The following is a 17,799-nucleotide window of genomic DNA, read 5'->3' on the forward strand; positions in this document are numbered from 1 at the left end:
CAGGCATAAAATATTGCTCAAAAGTACGTCTCCATTCGAAGACACATTCATCGCAGCCGTATTCATGCAAGTCAGAAAAAGGTAAGTAAAAGTTGTGCAGTTGTTAGTCTCTTCTTAGATAGCGGTAGTAGCTAGGAAGAGCTATGTAAACGGGAATCCCAACCTGATTGCTGCCTCAGCTGCAAGCACAACCTGACGAGCAACTTCCGGAAAATAAAAAGTTGTCATATCTCTCTACAATACTACACAAGATCATTACCGCTCAAGCTTGGCTTCTTAACTGGAACGGGGTATCACTTTCCCCATGCAATCAGATATACATCGTAAAAAATCGCCTAGTTAAGTAAAGTTTCCGCGTGCCGAGAGCCAGATGTAAGTTACGCAGTTACCCTGCACTCAGGTTTGATACATTTGTTATCTCTCTACAAAATACTTTTATCTCCTTTGAACTCATAGCTCCTTTCTCTGACATTTGACGGGGGCATTTCTGGACTGTCACTTTTTCGCGTTTCATGTCTATTTAGCATTCGACATGCACGACTGTGTGCTGCGAGTTATTGCTTTTTGTCTTCACATGTGCGAAACATGAAAGAATTAACAACAAAATGGCAGGTTTGAGATACCTTGAATTTCGTCGAGAAAACTTTCATTGACGGTGGCCTGATATTTTCTTCCCACAGGGCAGACGTTCGACATTCAACCAGCAACCAGGAAGTCATCGCGACGATTCGAGATGATATTCCTATGCCCTTTATAATATACGCTTCCGAAAACATATCCATGATGGCAATTGTCATATAGAACACTGCTGGTGCATTACGTCAAGCAAATGGCCTTTTTTTCTTTCATAAGAGACTTCTTAGTAGCACTGTTAAAGCTCATAGCGTTTTGGGTCAATAGAAGTGAATACGTCGCAACGTGTGGCTGTCTGCTGGGACGTTTAAGGAGAGTACGTAAGTTGGAACCAGAAGGGTTTATCAGACGTCGTATGGACCGCCGTCGAAGGGAAAAAGTATATCTGACCAACGGAATGCAGGCTTTGGGTTAATATGGTTCCCATAATGCCCTCGGTTGAAGCTTCTGTCGAAGATTCCTGAGGTGGATTGTTGACTTCTTTGGGATTTAGTACAGCGTATCTGACGAAGTTTAAGAGGCAGACATTTACGAATAACCTTCCACTTAATCCTTCCTTTAACTCCATAGTATCAAGCAGGTTAGAGTTGATCTTGATTTTCCCGAGTTGCCCACTCCGCATACCTTGTGAGGGAGTCGTAACAGCCTCTTCCTCCCTTGCGCTGACGTTGATGTGGAGAAATCCATACCCGTCTTCCTTTGTATGGATTTCGAAGAGGTTATTTTGACATTTGTCAAAGCCTGGAATGTTGTCAAAATAGGGCGCCTTGACGAGTGTGCCCTTTGTGTCATAGCTCCAGCCGTGTTATCTGCATCCAAGCACCAGTGCAGAACCAGATTGGTTTTTAGCAACTAGAAAAGCACGATGTCTACATACGTTTAAAAAGGAACGAAAAATCATATCTTTGCCTGAAATCATGAAGAAGAGGAACCCAGCAACTTCATAAACGATATAGTCACCGGCCGGAAGAGGCTACCATGGCTCACACACATCCAAGACTGCGCCAAGTCAGGCCAGAATTGGAAGACATGTTGGCCCTGGGGCAAATAGCTGACTGATAATGGCCCTTCTCTCTACTTGGAAACGATCTGGATCTGACCACCATTCTTTGGGTAGGTTCAATGCACTGTTAGACTGTTTTCTTGACGGCTGCTCAGTGGTCGGGGGTTTTCCTCTAAGTAACCAGACATTAACGAAGAAGTATACCACCAAGACACAAAGGGTGCTTGAAAGAGTAAAGAAGGGAATGCTTTCTAGACACATTGAACCTGTGGTCGTCCTAATGGACACCAAAAATAAAAAAGAATTTCTGAAGAAGTCGGAAAATAATAGACAAACCTCGATGGAGAGAAGAAAGCAGATCTGTAGCACGGAGGCTGGATATCAATAGAATAAGAAGCTCAGCACGTAGCAAGGTCTTGCAGCGGATAGCAGAGACTAAGACTGGAGCCAGAGCTTCGCAAAGTATTTTCCAGCTCGGAGAGCCCATACGATACTACTTATCCGCACATGACTACCATGAATGCCCAGGAACGACGACGATGGTCATTTCGTGAACTGTGAGACGCCAAGTGACAGCAATTTAACGATTATGGCTCTGCTACTGCACATGCAAGCCCTGTAGGCTACATATCTTATAAAAGTAAGTTGATGTCCGACTATGGCTTATTCTCACGAAGAGAACGCATCACCTGAGCCAGATGACAAATCTTTACCCGCCCTCTTGCAGGCTCCGAATCATGCCTTGCCCCATTCGCGTAAAAGCTTTCCTGATCGGGACCGACAAGAAAAGGTTGCCCCACGTTCCGTCTGTCCAGTGTCGTCATCACCGTAATATATTTGGGTTCGTGGCCATACCTGCTTCGACTGAAGACAATAAACAGCGGGCCATGATGTATACTTGAAGTTCTTATCTCGTCACTCGCTTCCTCTCTGACAGTGAGGAGTTTGAGACTTACTACAGCTTCACTCGCAACGTCGCTCTCGAGGATATTGAGCTCTGCGAGAAGGCACAGACAAATTACAATGTCGGCATCTACTCGGGGGCCTCCTCAATCCCCAAAAGGAGAATGGTGTTGCTTGTAAATTGATCCCCGGCTTATTACCACTTCTTACTGCATTTTGACACTGTGTTGACATGGTTTTGCAGATTTTTATAAGCGGGTTCTTCACATGTGCTGCGCTCAGATTGAGAAAGAAAGGGTTAAAGAGGCTTGTCTATTTCAAACGTAGATTAATATAGTGAATATAGGCGGGGTTTCAACTCAATTTAAAAAAGTGAATGAAGAACTCATTTCTTACCTTTCTTGATCAAGTTGTATTGGCAGCCAACTGTTGGCGGTAGGCGTCCCTCAGATCTGGGAGACGGTCAGGAAGGGTGTCATGTCCAAGCTGGGGACCTTGATGTGAACGGACACCTGCGCGTTATTGATCGCGTTAAGAACCTGATTAAGAGTTAGCAAACGTCGCGGTTGAGGCCGAATCCTGATACTCTGCCTAATCGCGGTCATATACCACGTCCATCTTATTTGCTTTCCACATCATGAACTCTTACAGACTCTTGCTGATCTACTTGGCCAGATTCGCCACAGGTTCATCGCCGAGGCTGCTGCTCACGCCCCGCGCAGTGGCGCTGTTTAGGAACGCCTTGAGACTCTCATCGGTCGCCGAGGAGCCCTGCGCGCTCGACTCTATGGTTCGGCAGACCGAGAAACGTTGATCACGTTTCCAAATTATGCGGCTGCTAGGGTCCGCCGATCAGAGGGTTGACGTCCAGGAATCAGAGATAACTGCAGAGAGTGCTCAACTTAGTGAATAAAACCCCAAATTTCCCAGGATATCAAGGTTAATAACACAAGCCGTTAAGCCCTGTAAAGGCTCATACCGCACAAATGCGTCCAGGAAGGCGTTGGCGTCCGCGTAAGTGGCATGCCCGTACTGGACCATGAGGCCCCTGATAGAGCTTTGGGTTATGTATTCCATAGAAAGATAATAGCAAAGCATTTGTTCCAGAGACATGTTTTCAGCGAGTCACATCTGACGGGGCAAGCACTATTGGTTTTAATTCCGATTTCAATTCATCAAGTAATCGCAGCAAGTAGCTGTACACGCCAATGTCAAACATCCACGCGAGTTGCTCCCAGGCCAATCTTTGCTCTAAATTTAGGATTGTGGACAGGAAATCGATCCCTTCGCCTAAGGCTAGGGTGCATCGTTATAGCCAATACCTCGGTATGATGCATCGTGCATAGAAGCAACCCTAGTTATCCACGATGCACCCTCCGGCGTCAACATAACACTCGAACGACACGCCCTCTTTTCTGTAATCTATCAGGACGGGACGTTGCATATTCATGTAAGCCCAATGGTCCATCCAAAGGCATTCCCACTTGAACCCAAAGGTGTGACAGCTACCTCGGCCCGCTCGCAGCATCTCCCAATCTGCTTGTTCATTTGCCACAAAGAATCGAGGTAGTGTGTTCAGGTAACACACACCAAGTTGGACGTGTTTTTCCTCGGACCGCACTTGGGGCCTAGAATGCTGACCACGCGTTGCATTTTGCTGTCAAGTATAACTAGCAAGCATGGGAGGCCATGGTTGCAGGAAAAACCTCAAACTCGACGATAAAATTATATCGTTCATCGCATCCGTGGCCCTCGGAACTCCTTCAGAAAAAAACACGCACTCCACCACTAGAAGAGTCAGCCTCGATTAGATGGCGACGCCAAGTGGAAGAAGTCTCTGGCTCCCGCCAATATTCAGCAATGGAGAATCCGTCTACTTCATGTCAGCTACGCACCGGGGAGACATGTATCATCTGCGAGCAGCGATGCTGCTGCCAAGTAGAGATTACTCGCTTGTTCTCTTTGATGCAGACGTGTCTGCCGGGAGCAAGACCAAAGACGCTCAAGACTATCTGAGCCGGTCCGTCATACACAATAAAAAGAACTTCTTCTTCGTTTCGTGGGACTATGCGAAAATCGCTCGTTCCCGTTCCCCTCCAACCGACTTTACCAATTGCTGCTTGAATGGACAGCCATACGATGGCAGAGGCATCAGAAGTGTCGCCGTGACGACGTACGGCGAGTCTCTCGCGACCAGGCTTCTCCAAGACGCCGCCAGCAAGCCTAACAACGGGCTCCCCGATAGCGTCCTCAAAGGCATGTTTCTGCTCAACCCTGAGTCTATGGACTATCTCCGGACCGAGTTCGGAAAATTGTTTGATAAGGAATGGAACATCAAAGCCGATGACAATACAAGGTTTACAATCCTCGTTGTTGACCGAGACACGGGATGCCAACCTGAGGGTGTCTATCCAGAGCTTGACACGGGAAATGGCATTTCCGTAGTTCGTGAAATTGTGCAGGGCATGATGGCCAGCACCATAGGCCCGCATACGCTGAATGTCATCTCGTGTGGATATCAAAGCGAAAGTTCAATAACCGGCATTGGGCAGTATTGGACCAAACTCCCAAAGGTGGACAGCGTACCAAACATTGACAAGACCCAGCCCGTCACCAAGAGGGATGTCGAGGCCTACTTTCTATATTGGGCCTCCCAAGAGGACCAGAACCAGCAGTACTTTAAAATGGCCATTGGTCTCCGGAGCGGCGTCATCGATCTCTTCACCTTCATGGGCATCCCGACCGTGTCCATCGGACTACGCAACATGGTCGGAGAATCGCGGCACAAGAGGCTGAGCGGGCCAAACTTCAAGCGGGTAAATATCCAATATGACGTGCCGCGCCATTCAACCACTGCCTTCGTGGAGGACAGGTACAACCCCCAAGAAGTCTTGCTCAACTCCCCGTTCTGGCTGGGAGGTGCTCCCATAAATGCTTTGGCTGGTTTTCCACCGCGGAGCGCCCTTACAGACCAACAAAAGATGCAAGAGAAGACGTCGCCCCTGCAACCCTTTTGCGATTTTGACAAGTTTGTCCTCAAGGTCGGCGTGAGGCTTGCCTGCCATCAATACATCAATTGGAGCACCACGGTCAAGACGGTGAATCGGAATTTTCCTCAAGTATTGACCACTAGTGCTGCAAGATTTTGCTATCTGGCCGAGGAACAGGGGACAACAAGTGGACGACCAAGTGTGAAGTCATGCTTACTGAGACGGAAGTCAATCGACAAGAAAGCCATTGAGGGCATGCGAGCCCAGCTCAGCAACCCAGACTCAACACTTCAACTGTCAGATACCCAGTTTGATGAATTCTACACAGTGCAATTTAAAAAGGACTGGAGGCGTATCAAAAGATTACGCCCTTAGTTTGGCATGCTCGAGTTACCCTTTATGTTCTTAGCCCTTGGTCGTGCTAGTCCGTCGTTTCAATTTAGTCTGTTTGTGGAAATTTGGGGGCTTGCACGCATTGCTTATGAACTGTTCGTCTGTCAAGATGCATTTCTAACGCTTCGACAACCAATGATAGTGAATAAGCCAGCGATACCGCTTGGTCCCCTTGTGTCACTTTCAAACCTCAACACATGGCTGCAGCCAGTAGCACAGTCTTATGCTTAGGTTCCAGTTAGACAATTGCTTCTCCTCATGTACGCTGATAGTTTTATTCTCCAATGTCAACACTGTGTAGAATTTCATATTATCCACATAGTAACGGCTTATCTTTTGCTCAGACGTCGCATCAATCTTGACCCTCCCTCCCCGGGCGACCCTCGATGATTCCTTGTTGACGGTCAATGCCAGTCTTTGCACCTGGGCACGCACAGGTTGGTGGCTATTTAGTACAAAAGAGGCCGGGAATGATACATCTCGAACCTTTTTTATTATTATTTTATGCATTGAGTGTGGCTTATAAAGTACGTTCTGGCTAGAACATGGCCTTTTGACGCTTGAGGGAGCATGCAAAAAGACGCAGGGGAAACTCGAGCGAAGCTGCGTATATTTAATACTTTGAATAAATAGAAGATCGTCCACCAGTCAATACTTTTACATCAATTTCGAACCCAAAGCTGGTGCGACTACATTACGACTCTGAAGCATTTGTATAACGTGGATAGAACAGCCGGTTTTCTTTCTTGCCAACGAACAGCTCATCATTCGAAAATATACCAATCTAAAGCACTTGGGGCCCCCTGTTCTTCTGTAGTCAGTTACTACGCAGTCTGCGGCTCCACGTCGGTGTTTCTAAGCACCACGTCAAATGAATCACTCAAAGTCATATCGTGCGGGTGAACTCTATAGATCGCCTCCGTCTGCAGCGTCAGGATTGTAATTTCGCTTGCTCTGGGGCTGTCACGCGTGAACTTGTTTACTTGAGCCAAGCACAGCAAGAAGCTCATATCCTGGACCATGCTGATGTCGATGAGTTTGGTCACGCTCCGTGGCAAAAGTCTCAAAACGAGGTAATCGATGCCCGCCCTCTTGTCCATCTGGGGCAGCACGTTGAATCGTAGACTGCCCAGCATCCGGGGGCCGGTCCCGTCGTAGTTGGACAGGAGTCGGTGGTCATTTGGGTTTACGGGACCGAGGGCAATTCGGATGTCCAGCTCCAACAGTTCGTAGTCGCTGTTATGGTTGTTCTCAACGTGAATGCTGAAGATGAGATCCTGTTGGCGGTTGTCACCTGAAGTTTCAACCTGGTTGTCCTCATTTGCCATAGAATAGACCATGCAATTATACTTGGGCGGATTGGCCGGATCGAAAGTGTCGCCTGCGTCTTCCAGGACCGACGCGGCTAGAGACGGAGACGAGGGTTGCCTCGTGCTGCATGGAGGAATGGCACGTACGTGGGGGCTTAGATTAACTTGATGGGCATGCGACTCAACTTTGTAATCCTCGTGTCGAGTGAGCTGGGAAGCAACCGAGAAGGATTTCACTGATGTGGTGGTGGCCGCGATGCCGTCGTCACTACCCTTCGCTTCATCCCCATCAGGCTTGGCCAGCGGCGTGATGCTCGAGGGAGCAGTGGACGTCAATGCGAAAGGCTTCTTGGGAGATGTCAAGGCCGTCCCTCCTGCTAGGGGAGGCATAGCGGCGGATGTGGCCTGGTTCCCTTCCAGATTGATGGTGAGGCTGTAGATGGGATCACTCAGCTGCATGGCCAACAAGGCCGAGTTGGCCGTGTCGTCGTCGAAAGGCCTATTTTTGCCCTTGGAGACCTCCTCGTCTGACCACACGCGTAGCAAGGCCAGCTGCTGTTCAGCAAAATACGGGAGGCGCAGGAGGCGCACGTCATCGGCACCAGAGGCGGCATCCGCGCTCCAGATGAACCAATTGTTCGCATCTGTCGGCTTCAGTACAATCCCTGGCTCTAGGGCGTCTTTTTCATCTTTCGTCTGGTGGGACAGATATAGTGTATTGCTTCCGCACGTCGATGTCAACCTGCAGCTTGGTGAGCTCCCAACCGATGGCGAATCTCTGCTGGTGAGGTGGCTGGGTAAAAACCAATGAATTGAACTCGGGCAGCCCTGGCTGACGATCCTACGAGACCCATCATGACGCCATCGGTAACTATTTCGTGTCGCAATAGCGGTGCTTGCCCGATGGTCGACACCGACTTGATTTCCACCCTGAGATCCGGGAACATGGAGACAAGATCAGACCGCAGATAGAAGCCATAGCGAGGTATCTGAGGCGTATACTCTGGCTGATGCTCAGGGTTATGTGTCAAGTAGGCATTTATTGCGGCTTTAATGGCCACTCTGTCCCTGTCCTCGCCCGAGTGGTTGGCCAGACTGAGAGCGCCGTCGACCATGGCGTCGACCCAGCCGGGATCAATGTAGAAGAACCGCAGGGTCTCTATTGGGAGGTGTGTGGGATCGCTGATCAGGTAGTGCGCCGGCACTCCCGAGAGGAACATGCGGTCCAGGACAAAAGCCAGCACGATCATCCAGTCCGTGGATACTGGCGTGTTGGTCTCGTCGTATATGCTTCCATCCGTAGCCTTTCCGAGATCCAGAGCGATGTTTGTGGCTTCCTCGAGGTAATTATCTTTGATCTTGCCAGCGTTGTAGTGCAAAGACGGAATTTGACTACGGGTCAGCCGTGGTCGATACCAGCGTTTCTGGGGAGGACCAGCTCGGAAAGACGGTGATGATGTGTAACCTGGAGCTGCAGCGTGTATGTTATTCAAGTCATGTACGGTATCTTTGAGGTCACGCAACACGTCCGCGCGGCTGCGGTAGCTCTCCTGGCCGCCGGCTGAGCGAACGGCCGATATCTTCAAAGTCTTCATAGTCCGAGCATGGATCGTCGCTCGCAGCCGGGACAGGGCCGCGGCAAATGCTTGGTTGCCCAGGGCCATTGTTCGGCCCAAGTTCCATGCAGTAGAGTAGCTAATGTCCATGATGCCGACCTTGCGGTCCAGGACTTGCAAGTCTTGGCCAGAGTTGGAGCACGCCTTGGCTACGGCGTCGGACGGCTGTACGACCGTCGGCGTCAAGGGGCCTCTGTACAGGGCCACTGTCTGCTCACCGGTTTGAGGACGGTACCTGACTAGTGAGTAGCCATCTCGCAGACGAGCAGCTATTCGTTGTTTTATCCTCCCACCGTTGCTGAGGGGATCCGTGATGCTAGCAGAAGGACGCAGGACGTCGATGTTCTTGCCAATGTTGTCAAATGCTTCGTGGACGTTGAGCATTCCTGGAGGCATGACGGTGTAAGTCCAACTGTAGAGAGAGCACAGCGCTACATAATCCTCTGTTGGAAAGCTCGTCATATCTTCGACACCTTCGATAGACACTAGATGAACAAAGACTGCGACCGGGGAGGCGTTATCCAACGGCCCGGACCGGCTGCCGACAACGATGGAGAATATGCCGATCTCTTCGACACCCGCTACCGCCATACCCGACGTGTTGATCTCGCGAACGTGAGACAGGTACTGGTAACGCGTCGTTTCTGGGCGGCCAGATTCCTGTCTTCTGTTCTGTTCGTCGAACAATGAGAATAAGTTCTTGAACAGCTCCGGTTTCGTGAAAATGAAATCTCCCGTTGCGTCGTCCACGTCCGGTCCCATGTCATCCGTTATGGGACTGGCCACGTTAGGAATGGCCCGGAGGTCTTTGACTGTCATGTTGACGGCCAGTGTATCTGTCTGTTTCCAAGTCTGGCCACCCAAGGCGCCAGTTGCCAGCTTCAGCTCGTCGTTGGTGAAGGTGAACAGGGCTAGCCACGGCACCTTGTTGCGTTCATCCTGGAGTCCATTTTTCTCTGAAGCCGGGCTGCCCATCCTCTCCCACGGCAGATGCGGGTCGCTGAGGACTACATGAGGCAGAATGCGATGGTCGTCCGAATATCCATTGGGGGGATATACGGAATATACAGAGCCAGGGGGGAGCGAGAACTGCGGCGCGTCGACAAAGAAATCCTGCTTGGAAACGAGTCGCAACGGCTTGTCATCCGTGTCCGTCGTGGGCGCTTGGACGATTTGCGTAGCCACGATTTGATGATCCTCTCCGGCCTCCAGGCCAGGAGCCCAGTAGGAGTTGAGTTTCTCCTCGCCAGGCTTCAGCTGCGTTTCTGCGGGATCTGCGGGCGCTGCGGCTGCCAAGATGCCCTGAGCCGCCCTATGGGCCGCTGCACTTCGACGGGCATGACGAAGAGTGAGGTATCGGGGCGAGTTGATTGCTTTGCTCTTACCACGAGTAAAGATAGCCATGGCCGTGTAAAAGTCCCTGATGTGGAGTGTTTGGATTGACTATTAAAACAGCAGAGCGAGGCTGAAGGCTTTCTCCGTGATGCTCTGATAAGCGAATATGGAACTATCCTTGGTGAAATGCAACTTGCGTTAAAGAGAAAAAGGCAAGACAATCAAACTACCCTCACACCTGTCCATTTGCATATGTAATATCATACTAATATGCATATGCACTCTTTCCCCGCTCTGAGTACGCGAAAAAAGGAGGTATGCCACCACTGCTCGTATATGCCGTGTACGCTTTCTTATCGCATTTCCACAGCATCAACGGGGGGCAGTCGCCCAGGTACTTTTGTCCCAGGCAGGCTAAGTGTAACCTTGGGTTGGCAACAACTTCAGCCTTGACAGCGCGGGGTCATGCATTGTCTCCCGAAGAGCGGGATTACGTTAGGCACTATCTCGTCCCGAACAGCATGCATGAGACGCGTAGTGTTGGAGGAGAGGAAGTGGGCGAGGGCACTTGTCGAGTGCCATTATGTCTTGGCGCCGTTAACGTCGGGGAGCTGAGACGAGACGTCAGCCATCTATCGAAGGCTAAGTATTACTCGAGCCGACATGCCGGAATGCCGGACCATTTACTGCATGTCACCGCACACTGTCGCGAGAGTTTGCTGGCCGGGTTACGTAACGTGAAGAACAAATGAGCCATTGACTGACCGTGAACAGCTATTTAAAAGCCTATTGAGGGCTTCTGCCTCTTGCCTTTCTGTACCTTGGACTGATCCTTTCATGCCCAGAATAAAACAGTAACCCTTGAGCTTGTTACGCTACCCAAGAAAGGCTTTGGCTTAACTGTTCCAAAAACAACACACACTACCGTCATCATCATGCCAGGCTTTGCCTCCATCCTCAATACAGGACCAAATGTCCCCAATGAAGTGGCCATCCAGGTCTACTTCACGACCGGTTTTGACACCGTTGGTATGGCGTTATATGACAAGACGACTGATAGTAACAACTCAGAAATCGTCCAATCGAGCGAGGCCGATCCAACGGGTAATCTCATCTTTAGCTCTCAACTTGCCAGCACCATGTTGATGTCTTTCAACGCCGTGTTTGGCTTTACGAAGCAGCTGGACCCCAAGTCTCCCAAAATTGATGTGTCCATCGTCTGCCCCGTCTACCAGACCGTGGCAGCCACCGAAGGCACCAACACGACCATTGCGAGCTGTTCTTCCCCAGAAAACACCTGGGTCTACTATTTGAGGTAAGGAAGGCACCGAGGCGCCAGACCACTATGGGGAAGAAAATAAAATAAGGAACCAAGTAGTATGTGGCTAGTCACTAATAGATTGTTTCTTCTTAGTGGAGCGGACCAAGACTCCCTCAGAATTATTCAATCACAAGTCGGAAAGGAAATCACAAGTATCACATTGGAAGCGAATGATGTGCGAGTGGGAAGCTCTCTGGCCGCCTACTTCGATGTCGAGGAGCATGTCCCATTCGTCATCTACCAGCACGAGATTGACGGAAACGACGACGTCAGGCAGTTGTACGAGTACAGCATGGGCAGCCAATCTTGTAAGGAACCAAAGCCTCGCCCTCGCGTCAAAAACTTCTGCTTGCGGCTAACACACTCGCTAGCTATCAGGATCCAAAACACGGACGACGCTGCGAAACTGACGAGCGTTGCGGCGGTCCATTTCCATCGGATGACATATCTGTACTACATGGCCAACGACAACGAACTCAGAGTCATCACCAAGGTAAAGGGCAAATGGGGCACTTCTTCCGCTGTGAGTGGCGCCAACATGGTCAACGACTCGAGCCAGATCACTGCCGTCTCTTCTGGTGAGGCCAACCATGTATTTTACACAGATAAAAGTGGTTCACCCGTGCACCTCATGTTGCCTTATTAGTAGAGAACAGGTAGTTCCAAACATTCCTCCTGTGGTCTAGTGTTGTTGGGCGCCTAGAAATTTAGTCCAGAATGAATATTTCAGCATATGACCATTTCATTGTGATTATGTGCCACCACTGTTCATGACACTAAGCTGAGGTCCCCAGAATGTGACCAAAAAGGCCCATCATGCGATTCTGGCTATGATGCTTTATCACCGTCGTCAGTTGTGCTGACCTCCTAGAGTGTCATCCGGGAATACTTCCTCAGTTTATTAAATAAGGGAATTGCCAAACTTAATCCGCTCGAATCACAGCGTTTGACATGTCTTGTTCAATACAGAACCAATATGTATTATGAAGTGTAAAAGGAATAATGAAACGGGCAACCCCTCATTTCGTCATCAAAGGAGCGTCGACGTACAGTCCATCAAATTGATGGTGCACCCACTTGGGCATCTTGGCCCACTGGCTTAATCGTGCATCCCAGCCCAGGGCCGCCATCCAGCTACTTACAAATACCTCCTGGACTTTTCCTGTACCTTGATCCCAGTCCGGAACCGCCCATTGCTCCCGCACCATCTCCCACTGCTCTATAGTTTGAGGGGACTCTGCAGGATCCCAATCCTGGTTGGAGCCCTCCGACTGGGGAAACGGTTCCTCGGCAGTAAGCTCTTGAAGCTCAGCGTCGAGGATATTGAAGACTGGATAAGGGTCGTTGGACATGTGTGGTGGCGGAGCCGTTAGACGGACGCCAGCCAAGAGGTCAATAGTTCCGCCGGAAGAGGAGAGCAGACTGCTAATGTTATTGCCGCTCTCCAAGGGGTCAGTACTAGAGTTATCTGTGTATTTTTAGTTAATAATGAGCGAATCTTGCCCTTGTGAGGCTGAAAGATCTTACATTCACCCCACAGCCCTGCTGGAAGAGACTTGGTGACCTGCTCCATTGTCCAACCCTCGATAACCTTTCCGTCCTTCCTAACAATGGAAATTTGCAGATTCGACACCAACTGAGACTCTCCCTGCAGCTTCATGGGCCTTGCGTAAATGGTCTCATCGTGTGTGATACGGCTTATGCTCTTGTCTCCGTCCATCTGGTCGGCGCTGTTGATGGCCACTTTGCAGCCGATGGCGCACACGAAGCTGCCGCCACGCACTAGCCAACTTTGATTTTGTTTACGATCAGGCTTTTCATCGTTGTTCATTAAGCCAGACTCGGCCAGGAAAGTGTGTGCCTCGTCTTGAGGCATATCGATGAACTGCTCGCCGTCTTCTTCGGCCCCGTCCTTGTCCAGCTCTGTAACCCCGGGCTCAGCCAGGGCTGCCTCTTCCTGCCGAGTCCCTGGACTACTTTGATCGGCTTGCAAGACGAGCTCGTAAAACTCGAGCAGCGATACGGGCTCGACGTCCTGCTGTGCATGGCCGAAATTGACGTTGAACGAGACAACTTTGAGGTTGACGTGAACCCGGCCGGCAAGGGGCGGTCCCCACATGGTGAGATCGGCTCCGACATCGACGGAGATGTGGATGTGGATGAACCAGATGTCGATGCTGAACTTGACACCGATATCCACACCAATCTCGGCAAGGAAGTGGAAGGGTTGATAATTGATCAGGAAGTTTGCAAAGGCATCGAACCACGCCTCGAGCGGTCCCGCGCTGAGGGCGGCATGTAGCCTACCCCCTCCCATGCAGGCTTTAGTTGTAATGGCGAAATAAGCCTCGCCGGTGACGCTCAGCCCACCGCCCAGGCACCAGCTGATTCCCAGCCTCGGGGGGTTAGGGTACCCCTCGGGTATGTGGAAGGCCGGGTGGTATCCTCCCAGGCTGAAGACGAACTCTCCCGTCTTGCTGTGGTCGGCGTGTGGTGCATCAAACCAATAGTAGAGGGCAAACCCTCCCGTCAGATGACAGTTGGGGTCGAGGATATACGAGTTGGGACTGAGCTGTGCCTCTGCTTTCATGACTCCGTACGCAAAGTCTACAACAATGGCGATGCCGAGCTCCGCGTGGGCATACTTCATGGGGGATTTCGGGTTCGGGATATCGACATTGGCAACCGCATAGATGCCCAGCTTGATGGTCTCTCCAAACTGCACCACGGCTACGGCATCCAGGGAGATCAGCTGGAAGGCGTCTATCTTCATGCCTACTGCGGCCCAGTACGTGCCAGGCAGAGGGTTGAACCAGCCCCCATTGCCGGGATCTGTCAGTCTTTGCAGCGCACTCATGGCACTATCCGTTGCGCCGTCAAGCGAGCCCGTATTGATAAACGGGAAGTTGACAATCTGATCGGGTGTGGGCACCTTGACATTGGAATTGTAACCAAATCCGCCAGATACGCCAGATATTTCTGCAAACTCGAGCTCGACAAGCGGCCCGTCCACCCGCGCGAAGACAAATACCGATATGAAAGAGTCTTTTGCGTCTTTGGCTCCACCAGGGATCGCCTCTCCATAGAACCCTGCCGCTTCTATCTGATACGGCTTCCACCCAATGATCAGCCCACCGGCATAGTAGTTGAGATTAGGGTCGCTGCCGTGGCGGATGCTTCCACATATGGTGAGCGGAGGTCGTTCAAAGGCAACGGATAAGCCTTCCAAGGTGATGGAAAGGTCGGACAGCTCGGGCTTCTTGAGCACGGCGAGGTCGAGGTTGAGGCCGAACCCGATGAGGGACAGGCCAACCGGGCCGAGCTCCAATGTGGCTGTGAGCATGATTTGTAACTTCTTGTTGGCGTACTTGAGGCCCAAGTTGGTGATTGATAGGGGCCCAGACTTCTTTTTGAAAGGCGCAGAGGCGCTGCCGCCGTCCGAGTCAGGCTTCGTCCCATCCGTGCCTGCCCCCTTGACTGCTAGCCCTGTCGCACTGGAAGCCTGGCTCTCAGACTTTGGTTGGGTCCTCTTGAAGTTGTAATCCAAAACCATTTTTGGGACATTGTTGTGGTCTTTGAGTACGACACAGAAGTGCGCTCCCGAGGCAATGATTACATCGGTGTCCTCGGGGGACTTGGACTTGTTCGAATAGACCAGTGGGTATTGGCCGAGAGATGCGTTGAGATCATCGACTTCAGACACGGTCAGCCCTGGCTGGGCCTGCTTGCTCTTGGAAATGTTGGCAGCGTCTTGTACCCAGAGTAGGTACATTTCATCAAAGGGTTGGGTCAAGTCCCCGATCAGCGGGATCGAGACCGACGGCAGCGCCACTATCCCAGCCTTGACAAGTCGTTTGGATTTGGTCGAGGCAGGCCAGTCGTTTGCGTGGATCTGCGCAAAGACGATTGTCACCGGGCTGAAGACTATGTTAGTGAGTAGGTGGAAACCAGCTTTGCTCTTCTGCACTTCTAGATGGAATTTGCTGCCAGAACCCTTGTCGCCATTGAAGACAGTGTCGGCCAGGAAAGGTGGCAAAGAGAGGTCATCATCGCCCAGCATACTTGTGAGGATATCACCGATTGTTGTCGTGTCCTTGGTGGCCCCGAGATCAGCTGTGAAACTCCACCCGTTTTGATTGTCAAAATGAAAGACGAGATCCAGCTCAAGATTTGCAACGAGTATGGCACCAGTAAAATCGAAGGAACTGCCGACGGAGCGTCCTTCCACGGCCCCTTTCTCATATTTGTACAGCAGATGCATCCGAGATATTGCAAGTGAATCTAGGAAGGGCGACACGTGATCAGCCGAAGCCTTATCGAAGAACTCGCAGAGAGTCGAAGCATACAAGCCATCGAGTGAAGCCTCTAGCTGCCAACCTTGGGATGAATCGTACTTGACGTCGCCGACAAGGTAGGCATTCCTCTTATGCTTGGATCTCTGGCTGGGAACCAAAATTGTGGTAAAGGCAAGGCAAATGTTAAAGTTTCTGCTGTTAGTCCAGCTGAACGATGCGTCCAGATCGATCCGGCCCAAATCAATACTAGGCACCTTGCCAGGTATATCGCCTGCGTCGTGGTCCTTTGATTCTATTGTCGTCCGAATGGTAAAGGTATCCTGTGAGAGGAAGATACAAGCACTGGAGATTTCCGTTGGCACGGTGGAAGGTATGTCTGGAATCTTGTCAACGCCAGGGATCAGGGTTACTAGATCGAGTACTTTCAAAGGCTCGGTGGTGAGCGGCTGCAGATCGGAAAAGCTCTCATATTGAGGACTGATGAAGCGCTCAGTCGAGGTTTCGTACCCTTGTTAGAAGAAAGTCAGAATTCCATGTCAAATGGAAAAGGCAAGGGTGGCAGTTTTGCTCACAGTTCCAAAAGTCCCCCACGATGGACCCCAGCTGGCCTGCATTAGCATCCCAGCTGTACGAGACCAGGAATGGGGCCCTCTGTGCCTTGTTGGCATTGCCAAAATTGCCAGATACTTCGACGTCGACCTTGACACTCGAAAGCTTCGGGGAGCCTTGCCCCGTTGAAGCTAGGATGATCCTGAGCCGACGGAGATGAATGTAATCCTTGAAAATGTCGTCCTTCTCAAGCAGTGTCTGAAAACCGTCCACTCCGCTACCCTGAGGTAGTAAGTCCAGGAGCCAGGCAATGATGTCTGTGAAAACATTTTCGTTTGCGGGATCATTCACGTTGATTGTGAGATCAAGCTGAGTTTTAGAGACTGCTAGCCCAAGAATTATGTCAATGCCAGTTTTACCTTTTGGTGTGATTGAGCCGCTGGTCTCGAAAACAATAGTACCGATTGAGACAGCCTCTTCTTCTGTATCAGCGTCGCCCAAAATCGTCTCTTTCTTGCAGATGAGCTCGATGTTGGTGAACTCGAGGCCTTGTAACTCGTCTGCCAAGAGTTTTTGGAACCCTTCTGTATCTTTTATTCCGAACTGGAGCCTGATGGTAGTGCTGAGATATTTGCCAGGAGTAAACCAGATGGCATTCCTCTTCTCATTGGCTTCCGTTGGATCCAACGTTGCTTCTAATCCGGTTACGAGATCTGGAAATTGTTCAATGCCATCCTCAAGATTGGCGAAAGAGAAGACATCCTTGATTGTTGTGTTGACTGCTTTGGACTTGCCGGGGTCCAGCCCGAAGTAAAGCGTAGAACCATCACTTTGGATCCCGGGGGGAGGGATTCCGCTCGCATTGGTGCCGAGGGAGAAAATAAGGGCATCAGGCCCAGAGCTAAACGCCAGGTCGTACGGAGTGGTCAAGTGAAATTCAAAGGACTGGACATTCATGCTGGTATTGTCATCGACTGTGATTGACAGGGCGCAATTGGCGTCCCAGTTGGTCATCCATGTCTTCCAGGCGTCGCTGGCATCCAGCTCTGCCACCTTATCTGGCGGCTGCTGGCTGAGTGTGATGCCCTTATCGGGTAGTTGGTCGAGAAAGGTGTTCAAGTTGGGCTCATCTTGGAAAAGAACCTTGGTGTTTGGATCCGGTCTTCTTCCTGAATCATAGGAATAAATGTAATACTTGCTAGCGTCGCTTGGGGGAGTTGGGGCGCCGAGCAAGCCGCCGCCAGCTCTGGAAACGGGAACCATTGATCGTCGTTGATGCGGAAAAGAGATGAATGACGGTGTATATGAAGCTGTATCCTACCAAATTTCGTACCGTCTATGGCACCAGGAGGTGGCCCCTATGCTATGAGTGAAGGCTCTAGTTCATTGTGCCATGAGAACGGGGGGGGCTGTCCACCTACCTGATTATCCGGATGCAAAAGAGGCAACAT

General features: G+C 50.7%; 4 protein-coding genes across 4 annotated transcripts; 2 read left to right on the plus strand and 2 right to left on the minus strand.

The window, feature by feature from the left end:
• Positions 1-4,350: 4,350 nt before the first annotated feature.
• On the plus strand, positions 4,351-5,904 carry J3458_013121 (uncharacterized protein; the record flags this gene model as incomplete). Its single annotated transcript, XM_007816355.2, has 1 exon — positions 4,351-5,904. The coding sequence occupies one exon, from the start codon at positions 4,351-4,353 to the stop codon at positions 5,902-5,904; it is 1,554 nt and encodes a 517-aa protein (XP_007814546.2).
• A 766-nt stretch (positions 5,905-6,670) lies between these two features.
• On the minus strand, positions 6,671-10,252 carry J3458_013122 (uncharacterized protein; the record flags this gene model as incomplete). Its single annotated transcript, XM_066120259.1, has 2 exons — positions 6,671-7,974; positions 8,070-10,252. 2 exons carry the CDS (start codon positions 10,250-10,252, stop codon positions 6,747-6,749), a joined length of 3,411 nt encoding a protein of 1,136 aa, XP_065974544.1. The 3' UTR covers positions 6,671-6,746.
• A 596-nt stretch (positions 10,253-10,848) lies between these two features.
• J3458_013123 (uncharacterized protein) lies at positions 10,849-12,795 on the plus strand. The gene is made up of 3 exons (XM_066120260.1): positions 10,849-11,498; positions 11,598-11,812; positions 11,876-12,795. Exons 1-3 carry the CDS (start codon positions 11,119-11,121, stop codon positions 12,148-12,150), a joined length of 870 nt encoding a protein of 289 aa, XP_065974545.1. The 5' UTR covers positions 10,849-11,118; the 3' UTR covers positions 12,151-12,795.
• Positions 12,382-17,770, minus strand: J3458_013124 (uncharacterized protein). The gene is made up of 3 exons (XM_007816352.2): positions 16,372-17,770; positions 13,032-16,307; positions 12,382-12,972 (listed from the first exon to the last, which is right to left on the minus strand). Exons 1-3 carry the CDS (start codon positions 17,609-17,611, stop codon positions 12,524-12,526), a joined length of 4,965 nt encoding a protein of 1,654 aa, XP_007814543.2. The 5' UTR covers positions 17,612-17,770; the 3' UTR covers positions 12,382-12,523.
• Positions 17,771-17,799: the final 29 nt, after the last annotated feature.

The sequence above is a fragment of the Metarhizium acridum genome (genome assembly GCF_019434415.1).
Source record: "Metarhizium acridum strain ARSEF 324 chromosome Unknown scaffold_276, whole genome shotgun sequence".
Taxonomy (NCBI): domain Eukaryota; kingdom Fungi; phylum Ascomycota; class Sordariomycetes; order Hypocreales; family Clavicipitaceae; genus Metarhizium; species Metarhizium acridum.